Source organism: Salvia hispanica, chromosome 2 (genome assembly GCF_023119035.1).
Source record: "Salvia hispanica cultivar TCC Black 2014 chromosome 2, UniMelb_Shisp_WGS_1.0, whole genome shotgun sequence".
In the NCBI taxonomy this organism is placed as follows: domain Eukaryota; kingdom Viridiplantae; phylum Streptophyta; class Magnoliopsida; order Lamiales; family Lamiaceae; genus Salvia; species Salvia hispanica.
Window position 1 is genome coordinate 37,471,569 of NC_062966.1, and position 23,187 is coordinate 37,494,755.

At 33.0% G+C, this 23,187-nt stretch overlaps 5 protein-coding genes and 1 non-coding gene across 6 annotated transcripts; all 6 read right to left on the bottom strand.

Annotated features, from left to right (window-relative positions):
• Positions 1-101: 101 nt before the first annotated feature.
• On the bottom strand, positions 102-872 carry LOC125207342 (protein OXIDATIVE STRESS 3 LIKE 2-like). The gene is made up of 2 exons (XM_048106638.1): positions 548-872; positions 102-472 (listed from the first exon to the last, which is right to left on the bottom strand). Exons 1-2 carry the CDS (start codon positions 778-780, stop codon positions 184-186), a joined length of 522 nt encoding a protein of 173 aa, XP_047962595.1. The 5' UTR covers positions 781-872; the 3' UTR covers positions 102-183.
• A 4,172-nt stretch (positions 873-5,044) lies between these two features.
• On the bottom strand, positions 5,045-5,200 carry LOC125208706. The gene has a single exon (XR_007174188.1). It is a non-coding gene; the product is annotated as a small nucleolar RNA snoR135 (small nucleolar RNA).
• Positions 5,201-7,520: 2,320 nt separating this feature from the next.
• Positions 7,521-8,870, bottom strand: LOC125208471 (acid phosphatase 1-like). Its single transcript, XM_048108098.1, has 3 exons — positions 8,437-8,870; positions 7,890-8,093; positions 7,521-7,817 (listed from the first exon to the last, which is right to left on the bottom strand). Exons 2-3 carry the CDS (start codon positions 8,027-8,029, stop codon positions 7,640-7,642), a joined length of 318 nt encoding a protein of 105 aa, XP_047964055.1. The 5' UTR covers positions 8,030-8,093; positions 8,437-8,870; the 3' UTR covers positions 7,521-7,639.
• A 3,673-nt stretch (positions 8,871-12,543) lies between these two features.
• On the bottom strand, positions 12,544-13,909 carry LOC125205022 (acid phosphatase 1-like). The gene is made up of 3 exons (XM_048103819.1): positions 13,470-13,909; positions 12,911-13,114; positions 12,544-12,845 (listed from the first exon to the last, which is right to left on the bottom strand). The coding sequence occupies exons 1-3, from the start codon at positions 13,865-13,867 to the stop codon at positions 12,668-12,670; spliced, it is 780 nt and encodes a 259-aa protein (XP_047959776.1). The 5' UTR covers positions 13,868-13,909; the 3' UTR covers positions 12,544-12,667.
• Positions 13,910-17,412: 3,503 nt separating this feature from the next.
• LOC125203174 (acetylajmalan esterase-like) lies at positions 17,413-19,051 on the bottom strand. Its single transcript, XM_048101477.1, has 5 exons — positions 18,816-19,051; positions 18,506-18,721; positions 18,226-18,377; positions 17,869-18,145; positions 17,413-17,726 (listed from the first exon to the last, which is right to left on the bottom strand). Exons 1-5 carry the CDS (start codon positions 18,973-18,975, stop codon positions 17,503-17,505), a joined length of 1,029 nt encoding a protein of 342 aa, XP_047957434.1. The 5' UTR covers positions 18,976-19,051; the 3' UTR covers positions 17,413-17,502.
• Positions 19,052-22,299: 3,248 nt separating this feature from the next.
• On the bottom strand, positions 22,300-23,116 carry LOC125206928 (acetylajmalan esterase-like). Its single transcript, XM_048106142.1, has 3 exons — positions 23,112-23,116; positions 22,614-22,792; positions 22,300-22,520 (listed from the first exon to the last, which is right to left on the bottom strand). The coding sequence occupies exons 1-3, from the start codon at positions 23,114-23,116 to the stop codon at positions 22,300-22,302; spliced, it is 405 nt and encodes a 134-aa protein (XP_047962099.1).
• Positions 23,117-23,187: the final 71 nt, after the last annotated feature.

Genomic DNA, 23,187 nt, shown 5'->3' on the forward strand with positions numbered 1-23,187 from the left:
CATTCTGATCATTTCATAACTATCTTGATTATTGCATCTAATACTACTATCTTGCTTTTTTCTATCCAAATTAACACAAAGTGGGATAAAAAGCAACTATCTGAAATAAAAAAAGGTATCTCATTTCTGTACTTTTTGTGGCTATGAACAATGAAAGAAATTAGACAATGATCACAAAATTGCTCAACATTCCAAGTGAGGGGTAAGGGGGGGCTTGGTGTTGATAACTCCCCCTCTCTTACTAGGAAATGATGAGAGGGAAGCAACACCCTTTGGAGACCTCTTTGCTATGGTGGCCTTAGGTAGAGTATACTGCTTGTAGCTATGCAAACCAGTTCCACAGCTCTTTGAAGCCTTCAAATTCCTCCTAAAAGGAGTTGCTGCCTTCTTCACCAGATCTTCAAAGCTTGCCACCCTTGAAATTGATGTGAAACTCTCTGACTTCCCTTGATAAAACTGGGAAAGCCCTCTTCTGCAAAATTACTCTAATTCAGTCTACATAAAATATTAGACACCCCCACAAAATAAAAATCAAATCTTTACTCACTTGATAGGCAATTGGTCCATGATCTCTGAGAGATCATAGATAGCTCCACCGCGGCTCGAGTTCAACGAAGACGAAGAAGAGGATGCATCATCCACTGTATCAGATGAGGTTATGGAGGATCCATTTGAAGCATCTGAGTCTTCTCCTATGGAGGAAGATGAAGTAGATTCACTTTCTTCATATTGAATCCATGAATCTTGAAGCATGTTATGACTGTTTTTCCCTCCTTCCATCTTTACCAAAACAAGAACAAATTCAAGCAACTCTTTTTATGAACTGGATAGAGTTATGTAGTCTTCACATAAAATGAATAACATGAATTTCTTGGACCAACCAAATGAAGCATATATATTGGCATGTAAAATGGGATAAATATGAGTGGATTAGGCTGGTTTTTTTCTCATTACCTTGAAGTGCATAGTGACTCCATGTTACCTACCCTACAAATACGACACGTGGACAGTATCTAATGGCGCAGCTGAAAAAGGGACACGTGTTGATTTGAGATTGGGGGTTGAACGGTTGGATTGGTGAAACTAGAGGTGAGATTAGAGGGGCCATCAAGTTTGATGATTTTAGGGAAATGTTTAATTGCCTTACTTTTTCATGCCTTATCTTTAGATTCGCCATTATCTTCTTGTATGGTTTAAAATGAATTCTTGACTTTGGGATTTTGCCCTACTTTGGGCATAGATAAGTTCAATAGTACTAGGAGGGTATCCACATCCTAGTCACTATCTTCATCCCCACCCAATATATATAGTTAAATAAATAAAACACATGTACATATAGCTAATCTTCCGCACCTCAAAATCTTTTATTACAAGTAATAAAAGATCATTCATATAGTATTAAGAAATTGCATCAAAATCTTTTATTGCAAGTAATAGAGGATCATTCATACATATAGCTAATCTTCCACACCTCAAAATCTTTTATTACAAGTAATAAAAGATCATTCATATAGTATTAAGAAATTGCATCAAAATCTTTTATTGCAAGTAATAGAGGATCATTCATTATAATGTTATGAAATTCAGTATGGGTGGTTTATATTACTATTTGTTAAGTATGATTTATTCTATCCTTTTTAATTTTGGAATTGTTGCTTGTATAATCATATTCTGTGTTTTTTATCGTTATATGTAAAATGTACGTGTAATAAGTAAATTTGACTAAATCCAAAACTTCAGTAGACGCGTACGGATTCTACAGACGATCATTATTTAGAATGTTTTGGATAATAATCAAAATGATTCAATATAATTAGTGTGATTAGTTATTACGGGGATGTTTATTGCATTGAAGGATGCAATGGAGCGCATGGAAGACCAATTTGATTACCTAAAGGATAAATGGTCAGAAGCATCATGAATTTTTGTCAAATTTTAACGATTTCTCGTATTTTTCACAGGGTCAGTCTAATTTGTACGAAATTATATCCAATGTGACATTCGAAAAATTCGACAAGTACAACACCACACATATATTTTACCATTTTACTCAAAATACTAGTAGCAAATAACTCAATCATGTAGCAGTTTGAAACATATGTCCGCCAAATTAGCAACATACTAGTATTACAATAGGAAATTTGAATTTTTTGTTATGAGAAAATTGAAAATAATGTTAAAATTCATAATTTTGTGGGACAAACTAAAATTCAACCAAAATTCATAATTTTTGTATGACAAATTAGAATTCAATCAAAATTCATTATGTCTCTAACAATTTTCCCTTAATAAAACTTACACTGTTATATACTACTCTCTTTATCCCACAATAAGAGTCATATTTCATTTATATTACTATAAATGGTAAGTAAGCACATATTCCACTAATTTATTCTATTCACATTTTATTATAAAATAAATATATATAAATAAGACTCATATTCTATTAACTTATTCAACATATTTTTTTTTTACATTTTTTAAAACTCAGGATGAAGAACAGTAATAAGTTAGAGAAGGAATTACATTTGAATTTTTAATATTGGCATAATACTTTGAAGAAGAAATATCATATAATTGTTGACAATGTGTATAGTAATAAATCAAGATTAAAAATAGTAGGTAGAGAGAGAAGGTTGGCCATAGGGTGGCACATGGATTTGAATAAACATGGGATTGGCCACCTACGCTAAGCAATAACCACATGAAACATTTCTTGCCAAATCGACATGACATGGCACAACATATGTCCATATCCATATCCACATATATTATTAACTATAAATTGCTCTTGAAATAAAGAATACTGGTACTAATATTTTACTTGGTCTGAGAAAATGATAAGAATTGGGTCCAAATCAGATGTTGACTAGGTCCATAATTTGAGGCTCGATTGTAAATCATACAAAAGGTAACGGTTCAGATTTATTTTTTATTTTTACAAAAAAAGTTACACCAATTTAATATACATAGATGTATAGGGATGTATATTTGTTTAATATTCTACCTTTTCAGGCTTTCCTTATCCGAATTGATAAGACCTTTTTTTTATTCAAGAAATACTTTTACACTAATACTCAAAAGTTGAACAAATACCATATATATGTTTAGTCCATAAACCATTAAACATGATTGTCACACCTTAAGATAACGATGCTTGTTCTAATGGGATCAATCTTATTATTTAAAATAAGCAATGAATTAAATAATTAAGGCGATATATGATGTTTGGATTTTTTTATTAGCAAACCCAAAATATTATTCTGAGTTATACATATCATTTAGAAGACGATTATTTGACACAAACGATAATTTGTAATGTAATGGGGATTAGAAGAGTGTAATTTTTTTACAAAAAAGTGGTGGGGAAAAGTGCATCAACATGATCCATCATTTTCAATATAAAACCTTATCTTCAATTAAATTGCTGGCATTTTTTCAGACTTAAATTTTTTATAGACTTATCAATAACAAGAATGTCAGTTTCCTAGTTGGGGACATATTTTTGAATTATTCAGATAAGGATGGACTTTTCTCCATTCTTCACAAAATTATATCATGGTGTTTACTTATGTTTTATATTTGATGAATTAAAAACATAAGGAAAAGCATTGGGAGTGGATTAGTTTATAGCAAAAAATATGAAATTATTTTTATAGATTTTGAGAATAGGAAGCCATTGAATGTTTTATGGAGTAATATTAGGGAAAGGAGAGTGAGGGGAAGAGGGGGCAGCCCTCGGTTTTCTCCAATACACTGTCTTGAATCTTGATGCGATTTTAAGAAATGTTTAGGGTTTAGGAAATGTTTAATAAATGTGAAATTTCCTCAAATGTTCCGTCCATCCCGCTTTAGGAGTCCCAGTTGAATCGAACACATATTTTAAGAAAAAAAGTGTGTGTGTAATAAATAAATATTGTAGTGGATGTTGAGACCCACTTTTAATTGAGTGTCCAATAAATAAATGTTATGGATGTTGGAACCCACTTTTAACACTTTTTTATTAGTTGTAGTGGATGTTGGGACCCATTTTTAACACGTATTTTTTATTAATTTATCTCAACCGGAACTCCTAAAGCGGGACTCCCAAAATTAATCAACCGGAAATCCTAAAACGGGACAGAGAGAGTAATATTTAAGAAATATGAATATTAATGAAAAAATAGTGGATTGTAAGTCATAATTTTATAATTAATTTTATAGTAATAAATATTTTTTTAAACATAAAATTTATTTACTAATAATAGTTTATGAATCTTTACTTCTTTAGAATAAAATCGGACTTTATATTGCATATCGATTATTCAATATATTCACATCTCCTATTCATTGAGTTTTTTAATTGAAATCTCATGATATTTTTCATAAAAAAATACTCCAAAAGTAAAAGAATCAATTGATCAACCAAATACAGAAGTTATGGATAATATAGTGGCAGATTAGTCTTACGTCTTTAATTAGACAATTTATTTGGTGAGGAATCCAAATTTCCATATGCCTAAAAAGAAAAGGAGAGACAACATAATCCAATGAGAGATTCTTGATAAGATTATAATCAATATATATGTGTCAAAATCTATCTCAATTCCATACGAGTCATCAAATTGAAGGGGCCACACATTTTATACAATTGAATCATACTTATCATAATCAATGACCTAACTTTTAAAGAGCAAGCAACCACACAAATCAGTTCAATAAACTAAAATAGCTTAAACACGTATTACTATAAAACAAGATTTTGCAATACCAATTTTAGGGGAAACATAAATTTAACAAGCAAGATCTAATGTTTCAAAGAATTAAGGTTGTTACTTGTTAGTATGGAACTCCAAATTTCTACATATGTGCATAATTTATTTAAGATTTTTATACAATGTTGGGCATCAATTTGGAAAGAATATAATTATGATAAAATGATTTCTAATGATTTAATTGATACCATTAAAAATGACCAATAAGTAGTAGTAATAGATTTCTTAGTCAATAAAAACCTCAAAATTTACCAAAAATGGAAGAAAAATAGAAATATGAAATTTGAAGAGAGTGTAGGGAAGATGATTGTTGAAAAATCAATTGAAAAATATGATACACAACTGCCCATCTTTCCCTTGTGATTTCAATTTTGCAGAGAACACTTTCGATCAAAGTGCATTTTGAATTAAATTCGCACAACGTCGATACACACTATCTCTGCTAGATTACATTTTTGGACGTTTAATTCATCAAAAATCCAACAAAAAAGAAGAAGAAAATGATTAATTGAAATCAGAAAATTGGAAGAGATGAAGCTGAGATGAGGGTGAAATGCGTGGGTTTTATACTGCAGAAAACGGCGTATTGGATTATGAGATTAGGGTTTTGTGCGTTTTTTTATAGTTAAATACCCAAAACACCCTTCTGACTTAGGTCAGAAATATGGGCTGTAGTTTGGGCCTAAATTCTATCTTGGCTACATCTAGAAGCCCAACCTATTCCATGATGGGGCGAGGTAGAGGTGCCAACGGTTCAGGAATCGTCGGTTACGGTTTTGGAAATTGTTGAACCAGAATTGAACCGCGAGGGAGTTTCGCGGTTACTGTTCCGGTTCCAAAACGGCGATTTTTTTACGATTTTCACGGTTCCGAACCGCCGGTTTTTTTGCAGTTCCGGCTTGATTTCACGGTTTTCCGGCGGTTTTTCGCGGTTCCAGTTTGAAACCGTCCGGAACCGACTGTTTCGGCAAGGTTTCGGTTCGAAATTTTTTGAACCTGGACCGAACCACGGTTCAAAAATCGACGGTTTCGATTCGGATAGATTCTCACGGTTTCGGTTCGGAGCAGTAACCGGCGGTTACGGTTTCGATTTTAACCGTCGATTCGATAAACATTGGGCAGGTCTAGGGCGAAGTAGGAGTATCCGAGTATATAATTGGGTAAACTATGGAAAAAAAATGACTCATGAAGTTGGATCAAATTTTGATCTGTATGATTATAGAATCCAGTCAGGATAACCTTGATATATTGAATTCTCCACAATTACCACATGGCTAAAAAAATTGGTGAAATTATATTTAGCACAGGGAATCATAAATGGTTGTTATAGTGGCGAGTTAACAACTTAGTCTTCGTCTCAAAAGTATCAATATAATATTAGACATAGACGACCAGATTTTTCCGCCTTGAGATAACTTTGAATAATTTCAAATAGATTTATTCGACTAATATTTAAAGTTGCAAAATAAACATAATTAATGGAATTTGTTTAGTTGAAATAATAAAAAGTGGAGACATTAAACATGTTTCATGGAAGACTAGTTGCATTATTGCTGAAATTCTGAATTAAGTAATTAGAACTAGTGGAGAAAAATATTTTTTCAAAATTTTTTTTACCCTTTAAAAGATTTAAGTTAGAGAAGTTGGTCCAAATCATATGCTACAATCTGACAAATTTCTCTAGTTTCGATGTTATTAAATTTTTACTTTACTGTGAATAGGTCGAAGATGGAATAAAGTTTTACTCCACATTAGAAGAGAATGGGTAAATATTAAATCAGTGCGTGGAAGAGTCACTGCTGAGCATGTTTGTTTTATAAACTTTTTATAAACTTTCCGGAAATAATTAATGGAATTTGTTTTCCAACTATTGAAACGATGCCATGGTCAATCAAGTAGGCATCTAGCATGTCCTGTCAACTTCAAAATTGAAAAAAAATAAATTGTTTGGGACATTTCAAATTTATGACACCTATCTATCAAAAGAGTAGTACTACTAATTATTTCGGTTTAAACGTTGAAATAGTAATATCAGTATAGCCCATTGCTTTTGTAGGTGACTGTGTTTTGGGCCTAATATCCTATCTTGGCAAAAAGCCCAACTACGTGTAAATATATGACGTGGAATTTTTTTTAACAAAGAAATTCACGAGTGAACATATCTAAGTCTCCCATAACATATCGATTACAAGATTGAGCACTATCTAAACATTTCGATTTAAACCTTGAAGTAGTATTATATGATATCCAATTCATTGTAATTTGCGTTTGAAGTGGAGTTTAACAATATGAACATACTTCATAGTGCTTTCCACAAAAAAACTTGTAGAATGACAAAGTCTCAATTGATAATTCAATTGAATTTACACAAATCCCTGTTGAAAATTGCCAATGTTAAGCTTCAATGGCCATTTTTAACATTTAACATCTAACATTTTGTATTCCTAATTAGTGTGACATTATCTATTGTGAATATAGAGAAATGATAGTACTCTCTTCGTCCCATTTAATGTGAACCGTGAACGTAGACAGTGTATGTGTTAATATAAATATGTTGGTTTCAAGATTTTCAAAGCTTAGAGTATAATTTTTTTTTTTATCGTGAATTAGGGATTCGATCATATGGATACTTAATGTGGATTTTTTAATCAATTACAAAAAAAATTAATTCTAATCATAGTTAATTATCTACATATGAATATAACTTTATAGTACTAGAAGATAACAATGATTTGAATCGCATTTTTAGACATTAAGACGAGGGAGTGACAAGAAAACGGTGTCCATCATTTTATTCCACACATGATGAGGATATCATCATTATTACATACAACAACATTGCATTCTAGGACACAAATTTCATGAGCAAGAAATGAAATCCCAACTCATAACACATAGTAGACAGGGTTAGGTACTTTGAAGGTCCTAATTCCCACATTTTCACCAGTTAGGTCACTCCATTGATCTCCCACATTAGCTGCAATTCTGTAACGTTTATCCTTTAGCTCTTGCCTCATCTTGGATTTGAACTGTACTGTTGATTTTCCATTATCAGCCGCTCCCCTGCGTATTCGATATTTTATTTCATCAGTACATGTAATAGTAATACACCACAACAATTAATTGTGTTCATACCTTAGGATGAGCTTCTCCCAACCCGAATAACCCGCATCTTCCAAGGCAATCACCAGAGTCTCTCTCTCAGAACTCGGTGCTGCGGATAAAAGAAAAATCGGGAATCCCATTTCCAACAACGCGTCGTACAGTTCTTTCATTTCTGGCACCACCGTGCCATTCGCACCCAGCCACTCGTAGTAGTTGACGCCTAGAGGTTTTGTCCTGCATCACAAAACCCTAAACTCTTTAGTTTACTGACGTTTGGTTTGGTGGATGAGATACGAAAGATTTGACTAAATTGTACTAGTATTATTTTAAACTTCCTCCGTCCCAATTAAAATATATAGTTAAATGAATCAAATTAAGAGGAAAAAAAGTAATTACAGTATTTTTATTAGAGGAAAAAAATGACTGGATGATTCAAATTTAGGTTAAAGTCAACTAATTATTTCCAAATACAGGAACATGTCATCTTATTATAACAGACTAAAAAGAAAAACATGTCATCTATTATGAATGGAGTATGTGTTATCAGTCAAACCAAACGCGTTAAAGTCGATATTACCCATATTGGACAGTGGAGCTAGCAAGGTAGTTGAGGTTGCTAACGAGGGTTTCTTCGACGTCAAACACCCAAATGTCCTTAAGGAAGGCGTCCTTTTGGAGGGTCTCGGCGTACTTAAAGGCCTCGTTAGCGACTGCATCAACGTCGAGGCCCCACTGCTTCGACGTGAGGTAGGTTTTGATGTAGTTCTTGCAATAGCTAGGGACGGTGATCCAGTCTCGGACGTTGTTGGCCTCTACCCCGACTCGGAAACTCTGGCAGTTGATTTTGAAGTCGGGGCCGAGCCCGGTGAGGCCAGAGGAGGGGCGGCGTAGCTGCCGGATGGGGTTGTCGGCGTTGAAGGATGCATGGGAAGTTGAGAGTAGGGTTGCAAAGAAAAAAAGGAGAGAGCTAGAGTCTCATTTTTGGAATTTGGAGAGTTGAGAGATGTTGGGATTTGTTTGGATGATGCTCAATGAGTTAGTAAGGGAGGTTTAAATAATTGAGCCCTTTTTCAATTGCCCTCTATTTTGTAAAGAATTACCAAATTAGCCAATCAAACAATATCAACTAGGGGTGAGAATTCGGTTGGTTCGGTTCCGACCGAACCGATTAGTCGGTTAACCGACTCCTATTTTTTTCGAAATTCATAACCAAAACCGAACCTTTTGTCGGCTCGGTTCCTTGAGGAACCGATCGGTTCAGTCTTCAGTTCCAACGAAGGAACCGAACTCAAGTGCAATTATAATACAATAAGTAATAAGTCACGAAATCTAAAGGACAAAAACCATGACTCCATTATATCATCAAAAACCAAAATTCCAACAAAGTTTACAAAACTAAGTCTAAAACCAATATAAACCAACATCATTCGTCAAACTAATTTTTACTTTTCTAAAACAATAATAATAAAACTAAAATAAATATATAAAAATTAAATATTTAGAAAATAACGGTTATTCGGTTCTAACCTTTCGGTTCTCGGTTAAAACCGGAACCGAGATTAGCTTAAACTTAATAACCGGAACCAAACATTAACCTTATTTTTTCGGTTCTCAGTTAACCGAAAACCGAAAAAATAAGGTTCAGTTCTCAATTTAACTGAGAACCGAGAACCGTTTCCCCATGCCTAATATCAACGATGTCCATTGTTTAAAATGACACTAATTTGAAGTGCTTTAATTCGTCTAAGCAAAATTTGCTTCAACAAATTCAAATTAGTCAAATTTTCTTCCGGAGGAGCAATTAATACAAGTTCGCTTTTGTTAATTTTTTTGAAAATAAAGCAAATGAGCTATAGGGTTATGTCGTAAAATGAAACATTAAACTCATGATGGATGGATGAAATCCTAGCTATGTGAATATGAAAATATGAAGAGACTTATCTCTGAAATAGCATTTGATTTTACTATATAGTACTACACTTAGTAAATGGTACGTTAGATAAATATCATTGTCATTGATAAAAGTAAATGCGGTAGGACCGTCACGTTTTTGTATATATGATTGGTAGTAGATTTTTTCCACCATTAGTTAATTGCGGTGAGTTGATCATTTTTTTTGTATAATTTGTGATTGTTATTAAAATTTAATAGTATTATTTTAATTTGAGGGTAGAGTTATTACTCCTTCCATCCTACTAAGGGGCGGAGCCGGGATTATAGATGTAAGGGGGCAAAATTATATGTGAGGAAATTTTGAGCATTTGAGAAGGGGGCAAATACAAGGAAATTCAATATTTTTATAAAATTGGACAATAAATTAGTACATGCAAACATATTTGAGCAGGGGCATTTGCCCCACATTGTTATAAGGTGGCTTTGCCCCTGATCCTACTCAAGATGCTTACATTTAATTTTTAGTTCGTCTCACTCAAGATGTTCAATTTCTTTATTAGAAAACAAATTCCTCTCTCTTCATTAAAATATTCAATTATTTTTTCCTTTCTACTTATTCTACCTAACACATCCTCCTAAAATCTCGTGCTATTCAATAATATGAACATATTTAATAGGAAGGAGGGAGTACTCGCTACAAAATAGAAACACAAGGAGAGAGCGACAACAATTATGGATTTCATATCATACATGGTACACATGTTATGAAGAAGTTGATGAAATTAAATATGACAAGACGTTTCATTTGTTTGTTTCGTTTTGTTTCGAAGGTGGGCCGTAGAACCCTAATTAATTTCGAAGATGAAACTACTCAAGGACTGAAATTTTCTAGCGCAAACGTGTCTTTTTTGGAGGGTTCCCAAATTTCATTAATTTGGTAGAATTTTCACCATAGTGTTTGGATTGTTTAAAATGGCTCCAAGATCATATCTTTTGCGTGTGGCTTTTTTTGTTTTGCGTCATATCGATAATTTCATTTCTAAGTATAAATACTTTTCAAATTTTTGTTGTTTTCTTCATTTTGTAGACACACAAATTACAAATGATATCGTTGTATCACTATCACATACTTCAATCACTTTATAAAAGTAGTGAGTGAGTTTTTTTTTCTATACGTGTGATATTATTGCACTTGGTTAATTGGATTAATGATTGATATCTGGTGAATCACGGGACCATGTATTATTCACGAGTCTAGTGGTTTCATGCATCTCAATTATTCTACTTCCGCGTACCCATTTCATGTGACACATTTTTTTTTCGCAGTGTTTGGAAAATTATAAATAGTTAAAGTTGAGAGAAAGTAAAATAAGAAAAAAGAATAATAAAGAGTCTCATCTACATGATTTTCGCAAAAACACGGGGGAGAAAATTTTTTGTCACATGAAATGGGAAAGGGAGAGTATAAATTAATCACATGTATATACACTGGTGCGCAAATATTTGAGTCACACGAAAAGGGTATTGGTTTAGGTTTTATAACACAATTTTTTTTCAAAGGGTTTTATGATTTAAATTTGTTAAATCCTAATTTATGTTTATACGAAGAGAAAATAATGTAAATGCAACGATTTACACTACTTATGCATCTATAGGATTTCATCCTCAATAATGGATTCCGACAAGTCACAACTTTAGTGTACTTTGGCATATCTCTACCCTTTTAAAAAAAATTAAATTAAATTTCTTATATAGATACATCAAACCACAAGCATAATAATTACTTGTATTGAAATATATATAATAAAATTGTCATCCGCAGCAAAAGGAATTAATACTGCTTATAAATCATGCATTAATAAGTAAATGAACCTTAAACTAAGAATACATCCCTATGGGCTATGGAAAATGGAAATATAAGAAATTAAATAATACATCATATAATCGAAATCACAAATTAATCACTCACGTGATAGAATTTATTCAATTATTAAGGGGCCATGGTCCCTCGTGTCTCATCCTATACCACTCTTTTGTGAAGTGTTTATTAAATTATTTATTAATAGTAAAATAAGACATAGAATAAAGTAAGTAAGAAAAAAAGAGAATAAAATAGAAGAGATGATAAAGTAATAGATATAAGAGGACAAAGTAGGAGAAATGGATGAGTTAATTATTTCTAAAAGAGAAAATGTCTCGCTTAAGCTGAAACATCCTACCAAAAAGGAGAACGTCTCACCTATGTATGCTTAGAGCCTGAGACAATGGAAGTATTTTATAATTCAATATAATTTGAGTTTGACGTTTGTATATAAAACAATGAGAACCAACGATCATAAGTTAATCTATAATTGGGCCATTTTCAGTACCCCATTATTTGTATCAAGGAGTTAGAGTGGGCCCATTACTTTAGTGGGTGACTGTGTTTTGGGCCTAATATCCTATCTTGGGAAAACATCTAAAAGCCCAACCTACGTTATTGACGTCAACATAAGAAATACGAATATAGTACTGTATAAATATTAATAGATGATATGAATCACATTTTTAGACATTAAGACCATCTCCAATAGTAATAAAAAATTAATCCCATTTTTTTATTTTTTAGAAAAAAATACCTATATTTAGGTTTACACTAAATCAAAATCTAATATTTTTCCAAATTTTGTGAGTAAAAGAGACCTAATACATAGAATATTCTTTTAAGTTTGAGTCTAGTGTACATGGTTGGAGTAAAATCATATTTGATATCTAAAACGAGTTTGTGTTTAGTGTAAATGATTGCAGGAAGTGACAAGAAAACGACATTAAGTGTCCATCATTTTATTACACATGATGAGGATATCATCATTATTACACACAACAACATTGCATTCTAGGACACAAATTTCATGAGCAAGAAATGAAATCCCAACTTATAACACATAGTAGACAGGGTTAGGCACTTTGAAGGTCCTAATTCCCGCCTCTTCACCAGTTAGGTCACTCCATTGATCTCCCACATTAGCTGCAACTCTGTAATGAAAATGCTTTAGCTCTTGCCTCTTCTCGGATTTGAACTGTACTGTTGATTTTCCATTATCGGCCTCGTCCCTGCGTATTTTATTTCATCAGTACATGTAATAGTAATACACCACATCAATTAATTGTGTTCGTACCTGAGGATGAGCTTCTTCCAACCCGAATAACCCGCATCTTCCAAGGCAATCACCAGAGTCTCTCTCTCAGAACTCGGTGCTGCGGATAAGAGAAAAATCGGGAATCCCATTTCCAACAACGCGTCGTACAGTTCTTTCATTGCCGGCACCACCGTGCTGTTCGCACGCAGCCACTCGTAGTAGTTGAGGCCTAGAGGTTGTGTCCTGCATCACAAAACCCTAAACTCTTTAGTTTACTGACGCTTTGTTTGGTGGATGAGATACGAAAGATTTGACTAACTTGTAGTACTATTTTAACTACTTCCTTCTTCCCAATTAAAAAATATAGTTAAATGAATTAAATTAAGAGAGAAAAAGTAATTACAGTATTTTTATTAGAGAAAAAAAAAATGATTGGATGATTCAAATTTAGGCTAAAGTTAACTAATTACTTCTGAATGTAGGAACATGTCATCTTATTCTAACATACTACTAAAAAGGAAAATATGTCATCTGGTACGAATGGAGTATGTGTTATCAGTTAAAGCAAACGCGTCAAATAAAGGTTTTCCGATATTACCCATATTGGACAGTGGAGCTAGCAAGGTAGTTGAGGTTGCTAACGAGGGTTTCTTCAACGTCAAACACCCAAATGTCCTTGAGGAAGGCGTCCTTTTGGAAGGTCGCGGCGTACTCATAGGCCTCGTTAGCGACGGCCTCAACGTCGAGGCCCCACTGCTTCGACGTGAGGTAGGTTTTGATGTAGTTCTTGCAATAGCTAGGGACGGTGCTCCAGTCTCGGACGTTGTTGGCCTCTACCCCAACTCGGAAACTCTGGCAGTTGATTTTGTAGTCGTAGCCGAGCTCAGTGAGGCCGGAGGAGGGGCGGCGTAGCTGCCGGATGGGGTTGTCAGAGTTGAAGGATGCATGGGAAGTTGAGAGTAGGGTTGCAAAGAAAAAAAGGAGAGAGAGTCTCATTTTTGGAATTTGGAGAGTTGAGAGATGTTGGGATTTGTTTGGATGATGTTCAATGAGTGAGTAAGGGAGGTTTATATAGTTGAGCCCTTTCTCAATTGCCCCTTCTTTTCTAAAGAATTACAAAATTAGTCAATCAAACAATATGAGAGTGTCCATTGCTTAAAATGAAACTAATTGAAGTGCTTTAATTTGTTTATCGGGTACAAACTCATTCCACGTCGGATGAGTGTGGAAAGTTGGAAGGTGTATATAATTTCTGTCCAATCTCAGTTAATTTGAGGCCTTTTAGGGTGATCCGAAAACAAATCCATTCAGGCTTGACGCAAAGCAGACAATATCAAACTTATGTCGTAAAATGAAACATTAAATCTTGATGGATGGATGAAATCCTATATGAATATGAAAATATGAAGAGACTTATCTCCACAATAGCATTTGATTTTATATATTTTACTCTCAGTAAATATGTAAGGTACGTTTGTTATATATCATTAATATTGATAAATTAAGTAAATGCGGTAGGACCGTCACGTTTTTATATAGTATGATAGAGATATCAAGGCGAAAAGTTGACATAAAGAATATGTGATTTTTATCTTTTTTTCAAGTAACAAAAAAAATTATAATTCGGTGGTAGTAGATGTTTTCCACCATTAGTTAATTGCGTTGAGTTGATCATTAATTTTTGTATAATTTATGATTGTTATTAAAAGTTAATATTATTTTAATTTGAGAGTAGAGTTACTACTTTCTAGAAAATAGAAACACAAGGAGAGAGGGACAATAATTATGGATTTCATATAATTCATGGTACACATGTTATGAAGTAGTAGTTGATGAAATTAAATATGACAAGACGTTTTATTTATTTGTTTCGTTTTCGTTTCACCACAGTGTTTGGATTATTTAAATGGCTCCAAGATTACTTATTTTTTTTTTTTTTCATTCTTTCTGTTTGAGCACTTGTTTGATACTCTAATAAAAGTCACACACGTATACACAAGATTTTTTTGATCAAATAAAAATATACAATAGTAATTTAAAATATAATTTAATTTCTAAATATAAATACTTATCAAATTTTCATTGCGTTCTTCATTTTGTTAACCACACAAATTACAAATGATATCATTGCATCTCTATCACATACTTCAATAAGTAGTGGGTGATTTTTTTTCTATCCGTCTGATATTATTGCACGTGGTTAATTGGATTAATGATTGGTATCTGTTGAATCATGGGACCATTTATCACGAGTCTAGAGGTTTCATGCCATGGGCGGAGCTACATGAGGCAATGGTAGGACAAATGCCCCTCCTAAAAAATGATATCTATGCTATTTTTCTTCAATTTTATAAATATATTTTAAATCCCTTTCAATGCCCCTTCTCAATACTTTTAAAATTGTTGATAATATAATTTTTCCCCTCCTCACGTCAATGCTTGGCTCATGCATCTCAATAATCTACTTCCTCGATTTCATAGTAGTGAAAGTGTTTCTTTTCGGCACACAATTTAAGAAAAATTATGTTAAGTGAGTTAAGTAGATGAAAAATAAAGTATGAAATGAAAAAGGTAGAGAATGAAGAGAGAATAGAGTAAGAGAGAGTAAAATAAGAAAGTGAAATGTATTGGCTATTGTTTGAAAAAGAAAATGACTCCATTATTATGGCAAAATAACTCTATAACTGTGGAACGGAAAGAGTATAATTAACCACGTGTATTTACACTACCTTTTAGCTTTAGGAAAATACCGGTGCGCAAATTTTTGAGTCATATATACGAAAAAGGGTAATTGGTATTTTGGTTAAGGTTTTATAACACAACTTTTTCAAACGGTTTTATGATTTAAATTTGTTAATTCCTAATTTTATGTTTATACATGTTTGTATTGGAGAGCAAATAATGTAAATGCAACGATTACACTACTTATGCATCTATAGGATTTCATCCTCAATAATAGATTCCGACAAGTCACAATATTTTGGCCATCTCTACCCTTTTAAAAATATTAAATTATAGATACATCAAACCACAAGCATATTAATTACTTGTATTGAAATATAATAAAATTGTCATCCGCGGCAAAAAGAATAGTACTACTTACAAACTATGCATTAATAAGCAAATGAACCTTAAAATTATAAGAATATATGTCTATGGGCTATGGAAATATAATAATTAAATAATCATCTATTATGTTCAAATGATCGAAATCACAAATCACTCACGTGATAGAATTCCTTCAATTATTAAGGGCCCATGGTCCCTCGTGTCTCATCCAATACCACTCTTTTGTGTAGTGTTTATTGCAATCTCCAGAATATACTATTTATATTCCATTAATGCAACATTATTTTTATGGACTTAAAAAGTCTCAAACCTCCAGACCTCCAATCTATTAGTTAAAGGAAATTAATCGTGGAATATGTTTGATTTTCTTGATTTTTAGTGTTTTTGACGTTCATGTGACATGTAGTCAAAACAAGCATGTAAAAAGACCATGAGACAGTGCTTGCAAAGTTGTATTTTACGATTTAAAAAAATTGAAGTACATTTTTTTTGTACCAAAGATAAGAAATAATTATTGGGGCCAGGAAATTAAATTGATATTGATGTATCATGTATCCATAATTGAGTTATTCAGCCACGTTTTTAATTTTGGTTGTCCTATTGTATTGCATGTGCCTCTCTTAGGACCACATGAATTATAACCAATACTTTTTTCTTCAGCCATAACATCATTTTTATTTTTTTTTATTAGCAAATATACATAAATGATCAAATGTCGCGCCATGGTTGATTCGAACTTACCTTTGCCCCAGCATTAATCACTCTACCACTTGGCCAACACACGCATACGACAGATATTACATTTTTGGTATTGACTCTGACGGACACGAGATTGTTAAATAATTTCAACACTCATATCCAAATTTCAAACATATATAATTCTCGTTTTTTAGGAGATCATAATTATATTTTTTGATTAAAAGTTAGAACGATTTCGTCTTAAAATTAGAGTCATGGCCCTTAATTATTTTTTTACCTTTAGTATTTGACTACTAACTTTAAGATAAAGATAAAATTGGAAGTCTATCATATTTATTTTTACTCAATTGATCTGTAACATAACACTTAAAAGGGGACAAAGTAATTAAATTTTACAATGACTCGTACTTAAATAAGGTATGATTATTTATTTTCAATTGGAAAAGAATAACAAATGAGCAAGTATGGATAATATTTGGTGTAGGTATTTATGAGCTTGTTACAATAGGCCCCAATAAATTATTTATGAGAGACATATTCTCCTTTATTATGATTTTCTCTGTCTACTGTTTTATGGAATTTGAATTTTGTGGCCCATTTTGCGGGTGCATTCATATTTGAATTGAAATATGAGGTATCTCTTCAACAACCTTTTTATGCAACTTGACTTTTGTAGAACATTTTGTGGGTGCAATCATAATAATAATTCACAGTGAAATAGTATAAGGATCACTTTATTCTTAGGATTTTCTTTGCACATGGCATATATAATATAATATAATATAATATATATCACTACTATTATTTTATTAATTTATTTAAGTGACATTACACCTTATAATATTTCAAGCACACACATATAGTTATATTATTCTGCATCCTAGCACCAACAGCGCCGGAAAAATTTGTATGGCTACCACATTACGAAACACTTCTTGTGTGAAGTGCAAACCATCCCAAAATATGGAGTTATTAGGGTTTGAGCAAGCAGGCACATTAGGGCTCCCACACAACCTGTTGCTATCATAGTTATATCTTCCCCCGACTCCGCAACAAGACCTCAATGCGGGGTTTCTAAGCCTCGAACCTGTCAATTTTACATCATCAAAAACACGTGACACGAAGTCAAAACGACACTATAATTGAAAAATTGATCAGGCAATTGAATTTATAATTCTCTGCATTTATTCTTTTTTCAGGCACGGGATTTGAGAAAGTACTGGACTTGCCTATTAGTGGGGTTTTGAGTTTGATTTGTGCCGTCATAGTTGCATAGTAATCAGTTGGGAATATTCTGACTTTGGGGAATTCCGCGTTTAGAGCAAGTATAGATAAAATGAGTTTCGTGTTAAACTTAACGGCAATGTCATTGACAGCCTTCAAACACCCTTGACCGTCGTAGGCTGACACGTCGTCAGTGGCTAAGGCCGTTAGAATGTACGGATAGCAGCCTAGAGGGGCGGCTGAGGTGTATAGTACTAACGTTGCCCCCATTTTGATCACCTCCTACATTTTAAATTATAATTAAAAATATAAAATGATATAATTATAACTAAATTGGGAATTAGAGAGTGTTAATTAATTACTCTTGCAGCGTTGATTTGGGCCTCGACTATGAGTGGGACGTAGCTTGTTACTTCTTGGATGGATTTGCCTTGGACTAATGCGTAGCCGATCTCGTTTAACTCGCCGAATTCGATTACTATAGAAGAATTGGAGATTTGCCTCTTTGCACACTCTGATTAGGAGATACCATTAAATTCAATATAAATTTTTATAAAAATATTCAAAATAACAATCCCTAGATGAAAATTGATTAATTTTGATACTATGAAACAGTATATAAATTTGAGAGATTAATTTTACCTGTTTGACTAGTGCAATTTGATTGGAGAAATGTTCTAAACCAATTTAATTGAGTGTCAAGAGGAGTATTATAAGGTGGGACAACAATTCCCCTTGATTGAAGAAATGAAGCATTAAGAGTTGTGCTTCGTGCTACTGCAAATACGACTCCGTCGTAGCTTGTAGAAGCATTGATCGACAAGTACGGTACGATGTTGGGCAGGCCAACAGCGTTACCTGCAAAATTTTTATCAATTTTGCATTAAAATTTGTATTATTAACTATTAATTGCAAAATGTGACCAATTATGTTAGGGAACATTTCATCATACCCACGTAGTCGACCTCGAGACGGCCATCGGACCACCGGCCAGTAGGAAAGCCCGGGAAAGTGATGCCGTAAGGGTCACGTGTGGGTGGGAGAAGAGGCCCGAGCGGTGGAATCCTAACGGCGTTTCCTATATCGGATATTCCGTCGCCAAAGCGGTACATGATTTCAAATGGGCATATCCTATTTTGGGCAGAAGCTGTGCCAGCAGCTATGAGCAGAAGAAACACTACTACTATGATTTTGTGGGACATCATGTTTGATTTGGAAATTTTTATATGATCTAGGGGGGTTTATATAGGCATTATGCCATGGATTTTAGGGTATTTTTGGGATACCAAAAGAATAATTATTAAGAATATTAGGTTAGTTATATGTTATATTCCTATTGTCCACTTCCATTACTTATAATTTTGATGATATGTGATATATATTTGGATGTAAAGTTGGTAAACATGGAGTGAGAGGAAGAATAGTTAATTGATAAATAATTACTTATATAAGTAATTAACAAATTAATAGAGTAATATATATACTATATATTTTCTATGAAAGTGCCTTTTTGAAGACAATAATAGTAAGTAGTACTACTATTTTGTACTAGTAACTAAATTGAATATAGAATTTTTATTTTGAGAAACAAATAATTTTTATTGAAATAAATTAAAAAGAGAAGTAATTCATCTTTATTAAGACATAAAACGAGTATTTTACCTATAAAAGTGTAAAAGATACCTTTTCACAAAATAAATAAACTTAATTTTGTTTTTCTAGCTGTGCATGCTTACTTCAGCAGCGTAACTAAACTCTCTCAATAATAAAGTTGGACAGAACCGATGAGTTTATTTAAATGGTTAATAATGTGATAACGTTTTTTCTTATTAATTAGAGACAAGTAAATTGACAAGTAAATTTCAAAATCAAAGTTATACTTCATCCATCACATTTAAGGTAGACACACTTTCCTTTTTAGTTATTCTAACTAAGATAATATATTTTTATATTTGAAAAATCTCTCTCTCTTTCTCCGGTTAGTACACTTAACTAATTTTTCTCACTTCAATTAAAATATTCAATTTTTTTTCTCACTCCATTTAATATCGACATTCATATTTTCTCTTCTCTATTAAACATATTAACCAACAACTCATAAAATTCTGTGCCGTCATCTTATTAGGAATGCCAATCACTAGTTAACATCGAGTTACTGCATATAAAATTCGTCTACTCTCGAATTGCAAAATGAAATAAAATAAACTAGTATATGTAATTTCACTATCCATAATTTATAATATTTCAATGTTAATTAGACTCATTACCTATTATCTTCTATATACCTAACTCCTACTAATAGAACTATTAAAGCTTACGACGTGTATCCATTTTAGCATTTCAACGGTATTAGAACATATAGACATGTGAGAACATTTGTACTGCACTAAACTTATTTATTACAAATCACTTGTACTAAATTAACCTACATGATAGTTTGCAATATTTTCTAAATGTAAGACGTATTTTGATTGTTATATACTTATATCTATATATACATAGCCGTGCCTAATTACTTTTGCATATACCACTGAGTCAACTTCTTAGTTCCAGTTCTTTATACCACTACTTAAATTATTAACCTTAAAAATCAACGTTGTGCCTAACTTTTTGATATAATTAGGTTGGTTGCAGCCATGTCATATATATACAAAATTACTACTCTCTCCGTCCCCAAAGAGTATGAACTACTACCTCCGTCCACCAAAATTTGTCCCACTTTGACCCGGCATGGGTTTTAAGAAATGTAAATATGGAAATTGAGTTGAAAAAGTTAGTGTGGATTGTGGGTCTTACTTTTATATATTAGTTTTATAATAAAATGTGAGTATGAATGAGTTAGTGGAAGATGAGGTCCACTACCAAAAATGGTAAAAGTGAAATGAGACAAATTTTGGGGGACGGACGAAAATGGAAAAATGAGACAAATTTTGGTGGACGGAGCTAGTATTTTTTTTCGTCAATTCCCAAAGAGTATGAACTTTCTAATTTTGAAAAGTTCAAACAACACATTACCCATACACATCATTTATTTACAACTTATATCGTTATAATAATATGGACAACACTCTCCACTAACACTATTTCCACTACCCTTTCTTTCTCTCTTTTACTTTTCCCCTTATTTATTAAAACTCGTGCCGAATTCATTGGTCATATTCTTTGGAGACAGAGTGAGTATTTAAATCCTAAATACTTCACCCTAAAACAACTCACAAGGAAGAGTTAGTTAAGAGAGTTATTTCTTTAATTGGCCTAATAACACCTTATTATAGTATTAGTACAATTTTTCTACAATCTGCAGTAATTGAAGCATACATTTATATAGTTATATTAGTCTGCATCTTAGCACCAACAGCGCCGGCACAATTTGTATGGCTACAACATTACGATACACTTGTTGTGTAAAGTGCAAACCATCCCAATATATGGAGTTTTTAGGGTTTGGGCAAGCAGTCACATTAGGGCTCCCACAAAACCTCTTGATATCATAGTTATATCTTCCCCCACCTCCGCAACAAGACCTCAACGCGGGATTTTCACGCCCCGCACCTGTTAATTTTACATCATCAAAACACACGTAACATGAAACGATACTATAATTGATACCAATCGGGCAATTGTATTTATAACTGTAGTTAAGTCATTTTTTTCAGGCACGAGATTTAAGAAAGTACTGGACTGACTTGCCTGGTGGGGTTTTGAGTTTGATTTGTGCTATCACGGTTGCATAGTAATCCGTCGGTAATATTTGGACTTTGGGGAATTCCGCTTGTAGAGCGAGTAACGATAAAAGGAGATTCTTATTAAACTTAACGGCGACGTTATTGACAGCCTTCAAACATCCTAGTTCGTCGTAGGCTGACGTGTCATCGGTGGCTAAGAACCTTAGAATGTAGGGATAGCAGCCTAGAGGGGCGGCTGAGGTGAATACTACCCGCGTCGCACCCAATTTGATCACCTCCTGCATTTTAAATTACAATTAAAATTATATTAAGATGTTAATTATAAATAATTGAGAGTTAAGAAGTGTTAATTATTACTCTTGCAGCGTTGATTTGGGCATCGACTATGAGTGGGACGTAGGTTGTTACTTCTTCGATGGATATGCCTTGGACTAATGCGTAACCGATGTCGTTTAGTTCGGCAAATTCGAATATTATACTAGAATTCGAGGGTTGCCTCTTTGCACATTCTGATTAGGGACGGACTCAGAAAAAATTAATATGTTATGAGATAGTGTATATAAATGAAAATTAATTAAATTTTATGGATGTATCAATATAGCATTACCAAAAAACCTTTCAAACTTTGATGACCAACCATAATGATTGTAACATAATAGAATATTGTAAATTAAATGTTAAAACACCTTAATTAATGATTGTGGATATTAGCAAAAACAATATGAAACATATATAAATCTAGAGATTTAGTTAACCTGTCTGACTAGTGCACTTTGATCGGAGAAATGTTCTAAACCAAGCTAATTGAGTGTCAAGAGGAATCTGAACAGGTGGGACACCAATTCCTCTTGATTCAAAAAATGAATCATTAAGAGACGTGCTTCCTGCTATTGAAAATACGACTCCATCGTAGCTTCTAGAAGCATTGATCGACAAGTATGGTACAATGTTGGGCAGACCCACTGCTTCCGCTGCAACATTTTATCAATGTTGCATTAAAATTTGTTTTTGTTAACTGTTAATTACAAAATGTGATCAATTATGTTAGAAAAATTTCATCATACCCACATAATCGATCTCGAGACGGCCATCGGACCAACGGCCGGTAGGATAGCCGGGGAAAGTGACGCCGTAAGGGTCACGTGTGGGTGGTTGAATAGGCCCATATACCGGAACCCTAACGGAGTTCCCTGTATCGGATATTCCGTCGCCAAAGAGTAAGTAAATTAATTGAACATGGTAACTTTACTTTTAAAAACAAATCATTTTTATTGAAATAAATTAAAAAGAGAAGTAAGAGATCATCTATATATATTAAGACATAAAAAAGAAATTTTTTTTTTACTTATAAATGTATTAAAAATATACACTCCTTCAACGTAGCTAAACTATCTCAACAAAAAAGTTGGACAGAACCGATTCCTTTAATAATGTGATTACGTTTTATCATATTACTTACTAATTAATTCAAGACTAGTAAACTTCACAATCAAAGTTATACATAATTAAAAGTAATGCTATTCCTAATTAGGAAAGCCAATCGATTGTTAGCATCGAGTTACTGCATATAGGATTCGTCTTCTCTCGAATTGCAAAATGAAATAAAATAAACTATGTAATTTCACTATCCACCATTTA